Source organism: Carlito syrichta, unplaced genomic scaffold, assembly GCF_000164805.1.
Source record: "Carlito syrichta isolate Samal-C Ts95f unplaced genomic scaffold, Tarsius_syrichta-2.0.1 Scaffold311753, whole genome shotgun sequence".
Lineage (NCBI taxonomy): Eukaryota > Metazoa > Chordata > Mammalia > Primates > Tarsiidae > Carlito > Carlito syrichta.
Window position 1 is genome coordinate 273,823 of NW_007255849.1, and position 17,747 is coordinate 291,569.

At 42.7% G+C, this 17,747-nt stretch overlaps 1 protein-coding gene across 1 annotated transcript in view; it reads right to left on the reverse strand.

The window, feature by feature from the left end:
- Positions 1-15,787: 15,787 nt before the first annotated feature.
- Positions 15,788-17,747, reverse strand: part of HAUS3 (HAUS augmin like complex subunit 3) — a 12,640-nt gene continuing 10,680 nt past the window's right edge. The window contains exon 4 of the mRNA XM_008069007.2: positions 15,788-16,091. Within this exon, the coding sequence (XP_008067198.1) occupies positions 15,867-16,091 (225 nt within the window). The 3' untranslated portion in view covers positions 15,788-15,866. The remainder of the gene's footprint in view (positions 16,092-17,747) is intronic.

Here is a 17,747-nt window from a genome sequence, read left to right on the forward strand (position 1 = left end):
CAAAAAAAAAAAAAAAAAAAAAGAAAGAAATCTGACAGGGACCACTCCCTCCCCTGAATCCTTTAGGTCTTGAAGGATGGCACTAACTTCTGCCATTCTTCCTAGCTAGTCTTTTTTCTTTTTTCTTTTTTTTGCAGAGACTAGGTCTCACTATGTTGCCCAGGTTGGTCTCGAACTCCTAGGCTCAAGCAATCCCCTTGCCTCGGCCTCCCAAAAGGCTGGGAGTACAGTCGTGAGCCAGCGTGCCCAGACTAGATTGCTATATTGATTTACTATCTTGACTGGACAAGGCAGGCTTCCTCACTATGGTAACTTGTACCCTCAGGCCAAGGAACCAATATCTGGGGTTCTTCCAACAAAGTATATTCATTCCAAATAACATTTGGGGACTGGGAAAAAGGCTACTGGGACCCTCTGCGGACCCAATATGAGCAAGACCTGGGCCAAGGTCCTATTTGTGGCCTGAGTCCCCATGCCCTGACTCCAAGAGAGGAATCATGATGGCACTTCAGGTCCGCCAAGGGTCAGAGTCATACCTGGGCCCAACTGTCCTCAAAATGTTTCGGTGTTCCCCTCCCCATGTATAAGTTACCAGAGTAAATGGCTATAGATGCCCTGGGGGAAAAACTGCCATATGCCCTTGCCAAGGTATTGTACGCTCCTTCCTCCTGGGGACCTGTCCTCTCCTTCAGTCAGTCAGTTCCAGGTCTGAAGTCACTCTTTATGAGAGTTGTGTCTAACCTGCTTCTGGTAGGCACCACCATCTGGCCTCTATTTCAGGGTCCCTCATTGTTAGCAGAGAGCATCTCCTACCATCAGCTCTGGTTTACAGAGCAAAAGCACCACTGAGATTCTCAGCAAAGCTAATGTTCCCCACTCCTTCACCAGAGCATTGTTTTTTTTTTTTGAGTTGGAGTCTCACTCTGTCGCCCAGACTGGAGTACAGTGGCTGCTCCCGGTCACCGCAGCCTCGGCCTGCTGGGCTCCGGCGATCCTTCCGCCTCAGCCTTCCGAGTAGCTGGAACCACAGGCGTGCGCTTCCACGCTAATTTTTTATTTATTGTAGAGATGAGGTCTCGCCAGATTGCCCAGGCAGGTCTCGAACCCACGGGGTCAGGCAATTCACTCACCTCAGCCTCCCAAGGCGCAGGATTACAGGTGGAGCCACCGAGCCCGGCTTCCAGAGCATTCTTCACAGCTTCGGTTAATTGAGTGTTCACAGGGCCCTCCTGGAGACCACAGCTCGCTTCTGAGTTTCCTAGCCCTCTCAGTATAGCCATTCTAACTTGTCCACCTCTCTGAGCGTTTTATGCCTACTTTCACCATCTGCCCTGGTAGTTCTAACATTTCTACTTCGCTTAGTGTGAACCATCTCCCATAAGGAACCAAGAGCCACCCCAGCAGTATGTTAGCCCCACCTCTCAGGGTCTTTGTCAAGTTGTCAAATCCAGTGTCCCTGCAGAGTGACCCCCACAGCAATCATCTCCCTTACCCAACCCCAGTTCCACTTGCCTTGCTTGATCCAGCTCCTTCAAAACCCAATCCCACAGGCACTCTCCCGGGTCTGCTTGTATATGCTGGTCAGGTCTTGCAGTTCTTTTGGGGTAGTCTCTTTTGTCCCTGTGCCATTTATCAATGATTGCCTCTTCGCTGTAAATTCACCCCTGATTGCACTGCATGCAATATTGGAGCTGAACCCTATAAACACACCTAGCCAATACTGAGCTTTGTCAGCAGAGGGTGCTGGAGGGACACTGCCAAGGGAAGGGGTTTCTCGGGTCTCTGGGCTTTCCTTTCTTCTTGAGCCTGCATCTCTTGGCCGGGGTACTAGACACCTAGTAGCATCCCCACTGGCCACCTCCCAGCTAGTTCTGCAGTCAGCTTTCCAGCACGTTTCAGTAGATCCCTGCGGACAGCTCTGTTGTGTTTCACAGGAACCCCTGCCAGTTTCTGAGTTCGGTGATACCTCATGAGTGGGTTCCTGCTTGCCGGCCTGGGCATTTCAGCAAACTCCTCAGCCATCCGGTGGGCTAAATCCACACCCTGACAATGTCTGAATCTCAGCCTTGGGAGAGTGACTCTTCTAAATTTAATCTGTCCCTTCTTTCATCTCTAGGGGAGAAAGCTGACCCCTGTCTGCTATTAATGGATTCTTTTTTTTAATTGAAAAATACAGTTTATTTAGAAAGTAAATTAAAGAGAAGAGAGGAGAGGAGAGGAGAGACGAGACGAAAAGAGAAGAGAAGAGAAGAGGAGAAGAGATTCATCTTCTCAAGGTAGGGGAAGAGGCCAAAGCTAGGAAACATAGCCTGGCCGGTGCTTAGCAAAGCAATGGCTAGAAAGTAAACTAGAGAGAAAGAGAGCAAGGAGATTTACCTCCCCCAAAGTAGGAGAGGGGGCCAAAGCTAAAAAAACATGGCGGCTATAACTCAAAGAGCACATGGCCCGGCCAGTGCTTAACAAAACAATGGCCTATTACTGAATTCTTTTGAGTCATCTTATTCCTTGGTAGCTAATCCTATTCATTAGTTAATAATACCTTAAATTTTCTGTCCAAATTTCTACATGGTTTCTGTCCCCTGACTGTACTACTTCATACATTCCCTTAATAGTTACAATGTTTTTTTAGCCAGGTTAATGTTGCAACTTAATGACCAGGAAGAGGAGACAGAAGCAAAAAAGCCTGAACTATCTATCTCTCCTTTCACAATTTTATATAAAATGATACATATACATGTGCGTATAAATATGTTAAAACTTGTTGATGTGAAATTATGAACTTTGGTTTTTCTGTCTCCCCCCTCAAAAAACCTTTTCCTAAAGTATTACAAAATAATGAGAGAGCGTGTATTTTCTTTTCTTTTTTTTTTTTTTTTTTTTTTTTGAGTTAGGGTCTCGCTCTGTCACCCAGGCTGGAGTGCAATGGCATGATCACAGCTCACTGCAGCGTCAACCTCCTGGGCTCAGGTGATCGATCCTTTCACCTCAGCCTCCCAAGTAGCTAGGACTATAGCGCATACCACCGTGCCTGGCAAATTTCTTTTTTTTCTTGAGTCGGAGCCTCACTGTCATCCAGGCTGGAGTGCAGTAGCACGCTCATGACCACCACAGCCTCAATCTTCTGGGTTCAGGCGATCCATCCACTTCAACCTTCCAAGTAGCTGGAACTACAGGCATGTGCCACCACGTCTGGCTAATTTTTAAATTTATTGTAGAGACGAGGTCTCTCCATGTTGACCAGGCTGGTCTCGAACCCGTGGGCTCAGGCAATCCTCTTGTCTCCGCCTCCCAAAGTGCTGGGATTACATGGGATTACAGGCGTGAGCCAACGCACCTGGCCTTTTTTTTTTTTTTGTAGAGGCGAGGTCTTGTTATGTTGCTCAGGCTGATCTCAAACTCCTGGGCTCAAGCAATCCACCTCCCTTGGCCTCTCAATTCTTTTTTCAAGACAGAAGTCCCAGCACTGTTTTCAAGCAAACGTTGCAGGGACCCCTAGTGAGAGAGCCACTTCGGCAGGTCTCAGACACACCTGAAAGTCAAGATTTAACTACACCAATCTAAAGGTTCCCATCCTATATCTCTGGGTCTGGTCTCTCTCTTTCAGATCAAGGCCTTGACCCTGAGGTAGCACACCTGACAGGGCTGAAAACTCAACTTTCTCTGGAGCAATTAGGACTCCGTCTGGGGCCTATGGCTACTGGCAGTCTTTTTACAGGCAGTCCAGGAAACCCCTTTAGGCTTTAATTGCTAATCGTCCTCAGGCTTTCTTTGTATTTTTCCAAAGGATCTATTACACCTAACAACAAGCTACCTAATTATATTGTCTTCAACCGCCTTGTACTTCTCAAATGTGCAGTACGGTCGCCGCCTACGCAGTTCCTTCCACTGGTAACCCAGACCAGCTCACTTCTAGGATATTAAAACTAGTGTAAAGTTTTCATTGCACCTGCTACCATTTGTATTCCACCTACAATCTGTGGTGAAGCTATCAATGCCAGCTTGCCTGAGGGTGGCCTAATTCCAAAATCCCATGTCTACTTTCTCAGATCACTCCTGCCAACTGTAGCAGATGAAATTCCCTGGGAATCAGACTGAGATTTGTCAGCAAGAAGTTTACTGGGGAGTGGTCTTGGGGATCAGAAGGCTTGAACCTGGGGAAGTTGAAAAGTAACACACTGCAACAAATATCTCAGTCCATGCCATTGGAGCAGAGGGGTTTAGTTGGCACTGACAAATGCAAGCTATAATTAGTCATGTGTCGCTGAATGATGGGGATATGTTCTAAAAAATGAGTCATTAGGTGATTGCATTGTTGTGTAACCATCCTAGAGTGTACCTACACAAACCTAGGTAGTATAGCCTACTATACTCCTAAGCTGTACGGTGTAGACCATTGCTTCTGGGTTACAAACCTGAATGACATGGTACTGAACACTGTAGGCAATGATAACACAATAATTGTGGGGAAAGGTACAATAAAAATATATTATAAAAGGCCGGGCACAGTGGCTCACACTTGTAATCCCAGCACTTTGGGAGGCACAGGTGAGAGGACTGCCTGAGCCCATGGGTTCGAGACCAGCCTAGGCAACTTAGTGGGACCTCGTCTCTACAATAACTTAGAAAATTAGCCAGGTGTGGTGGCGTGCACCTGTAGTTCCAGCTACTTGGAAGGCTGAAGGGAAGGATCGCCTGAATCTAGCAGGTCAAGGCTGTGGTAGCCATGAGAGGGCTACTGTACTCCAGCCTGAATGACAGAGTAAGACTCTGACTCAAAAAAAAAAAAAAAATATATATATATATATATGTATATAAAAAAATAAGATTTTAAAATGGTACTTGTATAGGGCACTTGTATAGGTACTTGTATAGGGCTCCACCAACAATGGAGCTTGTGGAACTGGATGTTGTTCTTGGAGAGTCAGTTAGTGAATAGTAAGTGTGAAGGCTTAGGGCATTCCTGTATACCACTGTACACTTAGGCTATGCTAAATTTATTTTAAAATTATTTTTTGAGTTGGGGTGTCTCAGTTTGTCACCCAGACTGGGGTGCAGTGGCACAATCATGGCTCACAACAGCCTTGGCCTCCTGGGCTCAAGCAATCCTTCTGCCTCAGCCTCCTGAGTAGCTGAGGCTGCAGGTGTGTACCACCACACCCAGCTAATTTTTTTTTTTTTTAATTTTTGTAAGGATGAAGTCTTGCTATGTTGCTCAAGGATGGTCTCAAGCTCCTGGACTCCAGCAGTTCTCCCACCCTGGCCTCCCAAGGTGCTGGGATTGCAGGAATGACCTACCATCTCCAGCCCCCCCCCCTTTTTTTAAAGAAAGCAGATTTACTGAGAAGACAGATAATCCCCCACAGTGGGAGGGGACCCAAGGGGGTTGCCCCTTATTTCTTAAATCATAAATTTACCTTAGCATGCTGTAACGTTTTTACTTTTTAATTTTTTTTAACTTTGGATTCTTCTGTAAGAAAACTTACCTTAAGATACAAACATATATTTTCTTTATATCCATATTCTATACACTTTTTTCTATTTTAAGTTTTTAACTTTTTAACCTTTGTTGTTAAAAAACTAAGACACAAAAACACACAATAAGCCTAGGCCTACCCAAGGTCAAGATCATCAACATCACTGTCTTCCACGTCTACATCTTGTCCCACTGGAAGGTCATCAGGGTCAATAATAACATGCATGGAGCTGTCATTGCCTATGATAACAAAGCCTTCTTCTAGAATACCTCCTGAAAGACCTGCCTGAGGCTGTTTTACAGTTATTTTTCATACGTAGAAGTACACTCTAAAATAATGATACACAGTAAGATAAACATATAAACCAGTAACAGTCGTTTATTATCATTATCAAGTATTATATACTATACATAATATTGTATATGCTATACTTTTATACGTAGTGTAGTAGGTTTGTTTATACCAGCATCACCACAACATAAGTAATGCATTGTGCTGTGACATCATGAGGGCTGCAGTGTCACTAGGGAACAAGAAAGCTTCAGTTCCATTATAATCTTATAGGACCACCATCATATATATGCAGTCTTTCATTGATCAAAACATTGTTATGCCGCACATGACTGTTTAATCATGGAAAGAAATGGACACAAATATAAAAGGCACATATTAAAGGGGAGAGGGTTCAACAAGCAAAAAAGAAAAAGCATGAAGAGTGTACATGTGACTCCTTTTACATAAAATGATTTCATATAAAATGATGTGTATGTATAAGTATGTAAAAAAATTTTAAACATGTGAAATTATGGACTTTAGTTTTTTGTTTTTTTTTTAAACAAAACCCTACTTTCCCTAAAGCATTGCAGAGACTTTCCAAAAGTGTTCAGGAAAATATTTACAACATATATAATGAAATGGTAACATCCTTCATGTGTTTTACTTTTGTAGAAATCAGTACTTACAAATCATTAAGTGAATTCACAGATCAACCCACATATGGTAGCATTCAAAGATGAGCAGAATGCCTTAACCTGTGCCTTCAAAGAGCTCAAAATCCACCAAGAGTTACAACATTATACAAATAGGCCAAGCTCAGTGGCTCAGCCTGTAATCCCAGCACTTTGGGAGGCGGAGGCTAGTGGATTGCCTGACCCCACGGGATCAAGACCAGTCCAGGCAACTTGGAGAGAACTTGCCTCTACAATGAATCAAGAAAAATTAACCAGGAGTGGTAGCAAGTGCCTGTAGTTCCAGCTACTTGGAAGACTGAGGCAGAAGAATCGCCTGAGCCCAGCAGGTCAAGGCTGTGAACATGCCACTGCACTTCAGCCTGGGTGACAAAATGAGAATCCAAGTCAAGAAATTATACAAATAATCAACGACTTCACAGCTCATTCTGTAAACAGGTTGCTTGTCAACCAAATGCAGAAGCAAAGTTTCCTTCCAATATGGCAGCATGGAAATGAAAAGAATTATTACTTCAGAACCTTATAAAACACGCCACTATAAGACTCAAGAGTTGTAAGCAAAGGACAGAGAGAAAGGGTAATCACAGAACAAAGACAGAAAAGTGTCACGTGTCTAGAAGCCCTAGTAAAATCTGAATGGAGCACAGAGAAAGGAAAAATAAAGATACATAATGACTAAAAAAAGGTAGACCAGAGCCAGATTACTCTTCAGAAGCATATGGGGAAATTTCTGGAGATACATTTTACAGAGAACAAGGAGAAGAGCTAATTCTAGCAATGGTGCAAAGAAAAGACCAAAGTAAGCCGGGCTCAGTGGCTCAGCCTGTAATCCCGAGCCTTTGGGAGGTCTGAGGTGAGTGGATTGCCTGAGCCCGCGGTTTCGAGACCCACCTGGGCAGCGAGACCTCATCTCTACAATAAATCAAAAAATCAGCCGGGCATGGTAGCGCATGCCTGTAATTCCAGCTACTTGGAAGGCTGAGGCGGAAGGATCGCTGGAGCCCAGCAAGTCGAGGCTGCGGTGGCTGGGAGCTGCCACCGCACTCCAGTCTGGGTGACAGAGTGAGACTCCAACTCAAAAAAAAAAGAAAAGACCAAAGTGACAATAAACTGATGGCAAAGACAGGAAACTTCCACAAAAATCCAAGTGAGAAGGAATAAGGGCCTGAATTAGGACAGTGGCCGTGGGAATTGAAATCCTCGCAGGGTGGTATTGAATTGGATGTAAAACGTTTATATTTATTCAATAGCCATAAAAATACTTAAAATGTTTATCCCTACACTTTTGATTAGGACAAATATAGTCACCATAGATCTATTCTGTCATTTAGTTTCACGTATGTCACTGAAATTGCGTAGGTGGTGGGAATAAAGACAAGCTTCACATGAATAAATGGCATTGAACAAACATCTACCTTTATGAAAGTCTCAAACTTGTATTGATTTGTAATATTTGTAAAAATACTTTTATATTACTGGAAAGCACCGCATTCACCTGTAAGTTTTAAGAAGTTAAAATGAAAAATAATTCTAAGAAATGTGAATTCGAAATTATGAAATGTTAATTTCTATAGGTACTGAAAGAAAACACAAAAAGATATATCCCGATAAATATATGCTTAGTCATATATATAGCACCAGGTCAGGTGACCACCCTTAAAACTCCTCCTCCTGCAATATTTACCAGACTTGGTGGCATTACTGAGCAATAAAATGATAAGGGAAGTTTAAGTCAGATGAACACAATTCTGAATATAGTTTAATGGCATGAGCTATGATAAAAAGTTTAGCTATAATCACAAAAGACCCAACAATATGATCACTTAAAGAACAAAAAGTAAGTTTCTCTTGTTCTGCGGTGGTCTCAGGAGGTGGCGTATCTTGTCTCATGAAGTCACTGAGCAGCCCAGCCCAGGATCCTCCCAGTGTATTGTTCCACAAACCTCTAGGTCACTTAACATTTACTTGTAGGGTTTAAAAAAAGTCATCTAACGTTCCAACTGGAAAGAGGCCAAAGAGGAAGCAAGTTGGCGGTCTTCGAGTCTACCCTGGAAAAAGCACACACGTGAGCTCACGTCCCACTGACAAACATGGCCACTTGGCCACACTTGACGGCAATGAGACAGGAGACAATCGCATGCCTCAGAAGGGAAGAATGGATTCCAAAGTGGCGGATGAGTAATCACTCCCAAAAAGGTCTTTGGAACAATATAAAATGCACATGATCAGGAAGTGGTTGATATAAAAGTTAGGATAATAGTTACCACTTTTGAGAAGAGAATTTTAATTGAGGAGTAAATTTTGAAGTGTTGGCAATGAAAGTGGTAGTTACATGTATGTTCTTTTATATTAATTCACTAAGCTGCATTTTAAGCTTCTGCATTTTAAATGTTTCTTCATGGCAAAGAATTTTAAAATAAAGATCTGGCTGGGTGTGGTGGCTCAATTTGGAAGGCTGAGGCAGAATGGCTTGAGCCCAGGAGTTCAAGACCAGCCTAAGCAACATAGCAAGATCTCGTCTCACAACAAAATTTTTTTTTTTTTGAGTTGGAGTCTCATTCGGGTCGCCCAGACTGGAGTGCAGTGGCCACTCCCGGCCACTGCAGCCTCGCCTGCTGGGCTCCGGCGATCCTTCCGCCTCAGCCTTTCGAGTAGCCGGAATTACAGGCATGTGCTACCACGCCCGGCTAATTTTTTTACTTATTGTAGAGATGAGGTCTCACTGCCCAGGCGGGTCTCGAACCTGCGGGCTCAGGCAATCCACTCACCTCAGCCTCCCAAAGGCACGGGATTACAGGCTGAGCCACCGAGCCCGGCTCAAAATTTTTAAAAAATTAGCCAAGCATGGTGGCATGAGCCAGGAGTCCCAGCTACTAAGAAGGCTGAGGTGGGAGGATCACCTGGGCCCAGAAGATCAAGGCTGCAGTGAGTCATGGTCACACGTCTGTACTCCAGCCTGGGTGACGGAATGAGATTTGCCAAAAAATCCAAAAAATAAAAATAAAATCTATGCTTGTTCAAGAAGATATAACAGTCCAGTCTTTACTGGACGTACATCTTGAGACACCTCAGTCTAGCAAATTAGATCCCAAAAAAGCAACATAGCCGGGCTCAGTGGCTCAGCCCGTAATCCCGCGCCTTTGGGAGGCTGAGGTGAGTGAACTGCCTGAGCCTGCGGGATCGAGACCTGCCTGGGCAACTTGGCGAGACCTCATCTCTACAATAAGTCAAAAAATTAGCCGGGCGTGGTAGCGTGCGCCTGTAGTTCCAGCTACGTGGAAGGCTGAGGTGGAAGGATCACTGGAGCCCAGCAGGTCGAGGCTGCGGTGGCCAGGAGTGGCCACTGCACTCCAGTCTGGGTGACAGGGACACCAACTCAAAAAAAAAAGCAACATATACCATAGTTTAACATTGTTTGGTCTTACTTAACGACTGTTTTTAAAAGCAAATGTTTGTGGTTTATTGTCATCAATTTGAGTTTAATTTTGATATTTATTCAGAAATGAAAGGCTGATTTACAATACTTTTCTTAGAAGGAAGAATCAGACATAAAATAACATCTCAGTATTTGACAAGAATCCAGGAATCAGTTAAGACTGTAGGTCCTGCATCACTCACCAATAACCCATCAGCAATCATACTTTAATCCAGATTCACAGGATGTAAGAATAAAAGCGGTGGGAATCTGCGATTCCTCTCTTAGAATTCTTGCTCTTGTGTAAACTCCCTCCCTTTGAGTATGGATGGGACTTACTGACTGGCTTCTAAATAACAGAACACAGTACAGGTGGCAGGATATATGTGATCATGTTGCATAAGATTATAACGTCAATCTTGTTAGGGAGACTCTTGCTGGCTTTGAAAAAGCAAGTTGCTATATTTTAAGTTGCCTATGAAGAGGATCACAGGTCACGAACTGAGGGTGGCTTCCAGCTACCAGTGAGTGAAAAACGAAGGTCCTCAGTCTGAAAGTCTGTAAGAATCTGAATTCTGCCGACACCCACGTAAGTTTGGATGAGAATGTGTCCCTACTTGAACTTCAGATGAGACGGCAGTCCTGGCTGACACCTGAAATGCAGCTTGCAGAGGACCCAACTGAGCCATGCCCAGTCAGTTTCCTGACCCACAGAAACTGTGAAACAATTATATTGTTTTAAGCCAGTAAGTTTTCAGTAGTAGTGTTATGCGGCAATAGATAACACAGAATCCTGATTAAAATTCCACTATTTTTCCCATTCCAAGAACACGTGAGAAAAAGTAATATTATATCTTTTTCCACTATCTCTTACCAAAAACCCAGGATTTGAACAGGGTATTTTATTTTATGTTTAGAGATGGGGTCTTGCTATGTTATCCAGGCTGGACCTGAATTCCTAGGCTCAAGTGATCCTCCCACCGCAGTTTCCCAAGTGGCTGAGACTATAGGTACACACACCACCTTGTCCAGCATTAACAGGGTAGGTTAGGAGAACGGTAAGAGTTCATGAGATGGGCTGACTGCCATAAATTTTTCATCAGAGCCTCACATTACAGCTACCAAAGGCATTTCATTATTCTTGTCACAGTATTATTGAAAGAAAGTAGATTTCCACCTCTATCAAAAGTGAACACTGCTCTATTATTTTAAAAAATATAGGCATGGATGGCCAGGCGCAGTGGCTCACGCCTATAATCCCAGCACTTTGGGAGGCCGAGGTGAGAGGACTGCCTGAGCTCACGGGTTCGAGACCAGATCAGGCAACTTGGCAAGACCTCACCTCTACAATAAAACCCAAAAATTAGCCGGGCACGGTGGTATGCATCTATAGTTCCAGCTACTTGGAGGGCTGAGGTGGAAGGATCGCCTAAGCCCAGCAGGTCAAGGCTGCAGTGGCTGTGAGCATGCCACTGCACTCCAGCCTGGGTGAGAGTGAGACACCAACTCAAAGGGAAAAAAAATATATATATATATATATATATGGAACAATAAACTGGTAGGAATTAATTTTGGGGTGTGAACAACATATCTAGCAATTTAGGTAGAAGGAATATTAAAGAAAGATGAGAAAAATATGTAAACATTATTCTTTAGTATCCCCTCTATCCTTCATAAAACACTATCAATTGCTAGGTATATTGTGCATACTCAAAAATTCTTATCAGATTATCAGTGACTTCTGCTAAAGATATATAAGCAACAGATGCTTGAAAGTGAAAACATCAAAATGCCAAGTGCTACTGTATCTTAATCAAGATACTGTGTTTATAAGAGCTTCTGTGCTAATATTTGGCAAATACTGCCAATTATTTCATCTCAATTTAAGTACTCAATTATTCACTCACTTATAACTTTGAAGGGAAAAAAAATAAACTACAAATTATTGGCCCACAGTTGCAAATTTAAAACAAAGCTGCTTTGCTAGAAGCAAAAAAACCTGATGTTACAAGCATGTCAGCAACATTTGTGAGCATGTCGCTGCTTTTACTGTTATACCATGTCATAAACACACACATACACTGATCCACTGATCTCTGACATCTAAGAGTTTACATTCCTATGGCAGTATAATATACATATTGTCAAAAACACTCCTTTTATTCACCATACACAATAGCAAATACTATATACAGGCCCAAGGACCCAGAGTGCCAAGATTGAACCAACTGGCACTGTGAAAGAGCCCATCTCTAAGATACGAAAATACCTCATTCTAAGGGAATGTTTGACAGAATTACCTGCAACAAGAGAGAGAGTGTTACATTTTTAAAACAGTAAGTTAAGAGAACATGAAATTTAGTCAGCAGAAGCAGTCAGCACTGAAAGAAAGTGGGGAGGCAAGAGCTGGGCCTCACTTGTCTGTAGTCACGAACTTCTCTTCATGATATAAAGTTCTATGGAATAACTTTGTTACGTACATTTCAATTCTTAACCGTAATTAACATTCAAGGTAACAAATAGAAAATAGAAAGGTTTATAAAAATTACTTTGTACTCTCTCCCCAGTTCTTAGAATCCACTAAATCACCTGAATGCATAGCAGACATAATCTTTTTTGTTTTTGTTTTTGAGTTGGAGTCTCACTCTGTTGCCCAGGATGGGGTACAGTAGCATGTTCACGGCCACTGTAGTCTCAACCTGCTGGGCTCAGGCGATTCTTCCGCCTCAGCCCTCCAAGTAGCTGAAACTAGAGGCACACACCACGCCTGGCTAATTTTTAAATTTATTGTAGAGATGAGGTCTTGTCAAGTTGCCCAGGCTGGTCTCGAACCTGTGGGGTCAGGCAATCCTCTCACCTTGGCCTCCCAAAGTGCTGGGGGTATAGGCGTGAGCCACCGTGCGGGTCAGCAGACATAATCTTTTGATCAACACTGGAGAGTGATGACTTATAGAAAGTAAAGCCTACAAATGGCTCGTAATTTTCCATTTTCATACAATCCTAAACGTAAGATTAACATAAATATTCATGTAAGTTTTGAGACTTCAAAATGAGAAACACAAGTTATTTGAAAATTTTATATGCTGAAACTTTCATTTAAAAAGTCTACCTTAGAGCCAGGCTTGGTGGCTCAGACTGTAATCCCGCGCTTTGGGAGGCTGAGGTGAGTGGATTGCCTGAGCCCGCGGGTTCGAGACCCACCAGGGCAACTTGGCGAGACCTCATCAATAAATCAAAAAATTAGCCGGGCATGGTAGCGCACGCCTGTAGTTCCAGCTACTTGGAAGGTTGAGGTGGAAGGACCGCCGGAGCCCAGCAAGTCGAGGCTGCGATGGCCAGGAGCGGCCACTGCACTCCAGTCTGGGCGACAGAGTAAGACTCCAACTCAAAAAAAAAAAGTTTTTTTTTAAAGTCTACATTAGGCCATGCATGGTGGTTCAAACCTGTAATCTCAGCACTTTGGGAGCCCAGGAGTTCAAGACCAGCCTAGGCAACATAGCAGGATCTCGTTTCTACAAAAATGAAAAAATAAGCTGGGCATGGCGACAGGTGCTTATAGTCCCAGCTACTTGGCAGGCTGAGGTGGAAGGACTACTTGAGCCTGGAGTTGAGGCTGTGGTGAGTCGTCCTGAGCGTGCCACTGTACTCCAGTCTGGGAGACAGAATGAGACTCTGACTCAAAATAAATAAATGATTAAATAAAAAAAAAAAGCCGGGCTCGGTGCCTCAGTCTGTAATTCCAGCATTTTGGGAGGCCGAGGTGAGTAGATTGCCTGAGCCCTCGGGTTTGAGAACCGCCTGGGCAACTTGGTGAGACCTCATCTCTACAATAAATCAAAAATTAGCTGGGTGTGGTAGTGCACGCCTGTAGTTCCAGCTACTTGGAAGGCTGAGCCGGAAGGATCGCTGGAACCCAGCAGGTGGAGGCTGCAGTGGCTGGGAGCGGTCACTGCACTCCAGTCTGAGTGACAGAGTGAGACTCCAACTCAAAAAAAAAAAAAAAAACAGTCGGCCAGGCACCGTGGCTGAAACCTGTAATCTCAGCACTCTGGGAGGCCGAGGTGAGAGGACTGCCTGATCCCAGGGGCTCAAGACCAGCCTGGGCAACTTGGCAGGACCTCATATTTACAATAAACCAACAAAAATTAGCTGGGCGTGATGGTGTACACTTGTATTTCCAGTTATTTGGAATGCTGAGGTGGAAGAATGACCTGATCCCAGCAGATCAAGGCTGTGGTGGCCATGAGCGTGTGACTGCACTCCAGCCTAGGTGACAGACTCCAAACAAAAAAAAGGAAAAAAAGTCTACATTAATAACCAAAGACAATGGTATAAATCATCCCACAATAAGAAGATTGCAAAATAGCTAAAGGCTCAATCAGAGAATCATGGTAAACATAAAGAACTTATTTTCTAGTTAGGCAATTTTGAAGCAAGCAATCTACTCAAATACTTCCTGAGGTTTAAAAAGTAGCTAGTATTAAACCTTCAAATACATGACATGTAATCACCATCCTTGCCAGCCCCACTGGTCTCCTGGGCAGAACAGGTGAAAGTCTGGGTGGGGACAGAACAAACCATTAAGCATCCAGTCAAACATCTAAATATCTGATACTAATTTTGTCAGAATTTGCTACCATAAACCAGGAAACCAGGTGACACATTTTCCCACGTTCTTAGAAAGAAGAAAAATGTAAATTCCCTATTCCAAGATAGAATAGGAAAAAAATTAACAAAAAATGTTAGTCAAGTGAGAGAGAACTGGTTGCAAATTCTAAGACAAACTTTATTGCTACAAATTTTTGAAGATTATTTACTTAGTAAATATACATTTTAAAATAAAACATAAAAACAACTGGCAAAACATTTTCGGTCAATGGATTACAAAAATCAACAGGGCTCATCTGTCACCTAACTATGCCCATTTTCTGATAGTTACAGCTGAAAAATTCTAGGAAAGCCACTTGAAGTGTATAGTTTTTAAGCTGGCATTCCATATTACAAGCAGGTAAAGGATACTGGACACACATGGTACCTCATGCCTGCAATCCCAACACTTTGGGAGGCCGAGGCAGGAGAAATGCTTGAGCCCAGGAGTTCAAGACCAGCCTAGGAAACATAGTGAGACCTTATCTTTACAAAAAATACAAAAATTAGCCAGGCATGGTAGCACGTGCCTGTAGTCCCAGCTACTCAGGAGGCTCAGAAGGAAGGACTGCTTGAGACCAGGTGAAGGCTGTGATGATCCAAGATTGTACCACTGCACTCCAGCCTGGGCAACAGAGTGATACTCTGTCTTAAACCAAAAAAAAGAATATTCTAGTAGTATTCCCTATAAAGTTCACATGGCTTTTACCACAGACTACATATAAATTGGGCACTCAAGAAGCAGTTGATATAATAAGTGATAAGTTAATTCCAATTATGTTAAACCAACTCTAAAAATGATTTCTAATTGTCCAAATACACTAACATCCCATATTAAATACAATCCAACATTTGAGCATTTTTGCTCTCAAAAAAACTGATTGAAATATACACCCTTTGAGCAATCACTTTAACAAAACTGTGAAATTCAGATTTCTTTTTTTTTTTTTGAGTTGGAGTCTCACTCGGTCACCCAGACTGGAGTGCAGTGGCCGCTCCCGGCTACTGCAGCCTCGACCTGCTGGGCTCCAGCGATCCTTCCGCCTCAGCCTTCCGAGTAGCTGGAATTACAGGCGTGTGCTACCACACCCGGCTAATTTTTTGATTTTATTGTAGAGATGAGGTCTCGCCAAGTTGCCTGGGCGGGTCTTGAACCTGCGGGCTCAGGCAAACCAGAAATTCAGATTTCACTGAAAGCCATTTATGATGTGTAAGTCATGCTAAAGTCAAAGCACTGCTAACAACCAAACTGATATAATACTTGAATTCATTAAATGAACCTCAAATTAAAAAATTTAATAATATGTATTACAATCTCCTCCTAATATATGTAACATGTGTAGTAAAGATTTTTACTAATTTTCAATCTTTAAGATCAACAGCCTTAAACTTTGATTGCATTTTTAAAGTCTCCACAATATCTTTCAGATAATCTTCATCTTTTAAACATAATTCTCTTTCCATTTGATATAATGTATTAGTTGCCAAAATGTTTCTTTTTGTCTTCACATCAGCAAGAATATCAGTAAGAAGATGATTTAACTTATTCAGCTGAAATTCAACTTGATGAAATTGTTCCATTAACTCCTAAAAGAAGAAAATAATTCAAGAACTTTACTCTTAATACCAAGTATAAGCTTAAAATGCAATTTACAGGATTAAGACTCTAAATAATTTAATAATGTCCCACAGTTTTAGCAATAAACTTCAATTAAAAATCTGTAATAGGTTTAATATAAATTCTAAATAAGACTAATTACAATAACTTCTGATAGGTAATTTAAAGTGATTCACAGCAAACTCTTCTTGAAGAGTACTTGATATGTAAACTGTTCTGTGTACTTATATATTCAACAAATATTACTGAATACCTACCATGTGCCAAGCACTGTTTTAGAAGCTACAGATACAAATATGAACAAAATCTCTCTCATGGAGCTTATATAATTCTGCTTAATCAATCAAACCTAGTTTTAGTTTAATCTCTGATTACTCTAGACATAAAAAGTACAGAGAAAGCTTTAGTATAAAGACCAATAAAGTGCTGGTTGCATTGGCCACGCTTATAATCCCAGCACTTTCGGAGGCAGAGGTGAGAGGACTGTCTGAGCCCAGGGGTTCAGCCTGGGCAACTTGGCAAGACCTTGTCTCTACAATAAATTTAAAAATTAGTCAGGTGTGGTGGCATGTGACTGTAGTTCCAGCTACTTAGAAGGCTGAGGCAGAAAGATCGCCTGAGCCCAGTGGGTCAAGGCTGTGGTGGCCATGAGCTTGCCACTGCACTCCAGCCTGAGCAACAGATTGAGACTCCAACTCAAAATAAATAAATAAAAGGCCAATAAAAAAGAATTACCTCAAAAGTCTTCTTTAAAAAAAAAATTAAATCAATCAATAAATAAAACTTCCTTTTTTCTTTCTTTTTTTTTTTTTGAGTTGGAGTCTCACTCTGTCACCCAGACTAGAGTGCAGTGGAGTCCACTTGACCTGCTGGGCTCCAGCGATCCTTCTATCTCAGCCTTCCAAGTAGCTGGAATTACAGGCATGTGCTACCACGCCCGGCTGATTTTTTTGATTTATTGTAGAGATGAGGTCTCGCCAAGTTGCCCAGGCGGGTCTTGAACCTGCGGGCTCAGGCAATTCACTCACCTCAGCCTCCCAAAGCGCAGGATTACAGGCTGAGCCACCAAGCCCGGCTAAAACCTCCTTTTTTCATGTTCTTCACATTCAACAAAAACCATCCTGACTTACCATGTAATCCTCCTGGCTCAAGAACCTAGGCATGCTGTACTCTTTCATTTAGAAAATTTAAATTCCTCACTTTCTAGCATTTAAACAAGACTATTAATTTTCCATAGGTTTCTTTTTTCTTTTTTTGAGTTGGAGTCTCACTCTGTCATCCAGGCTGGAGTCCAGTGGCATACTCACAGTCACTGTAGCCTCGACCTGCTGGGCTCAGGCAATCCTTCTGCCTCAGTCTTCCAAGTAGCGGGAACTACAGGCACGTGCCCCCATGCCTGGCTAATTTTTTAAAATTTATTTTAGAGATGAGGTCTTGCCAAGTTGCCCAGGCTGGTCTCGAACCCGTGGGCTCAGGCAATCCTTTTATCTCGGCCTCCCAAAGTGCTGGGATTATAGGCATGAGCTACCATGCCCAGCCAATTTTCCATAGCTTTCTTTTTTTCTTTTCTTTTTTTTTTTGAGTTGGAGTCTCACTCTGTCGCCCAGGCTGGAGTGCAGTGGCCG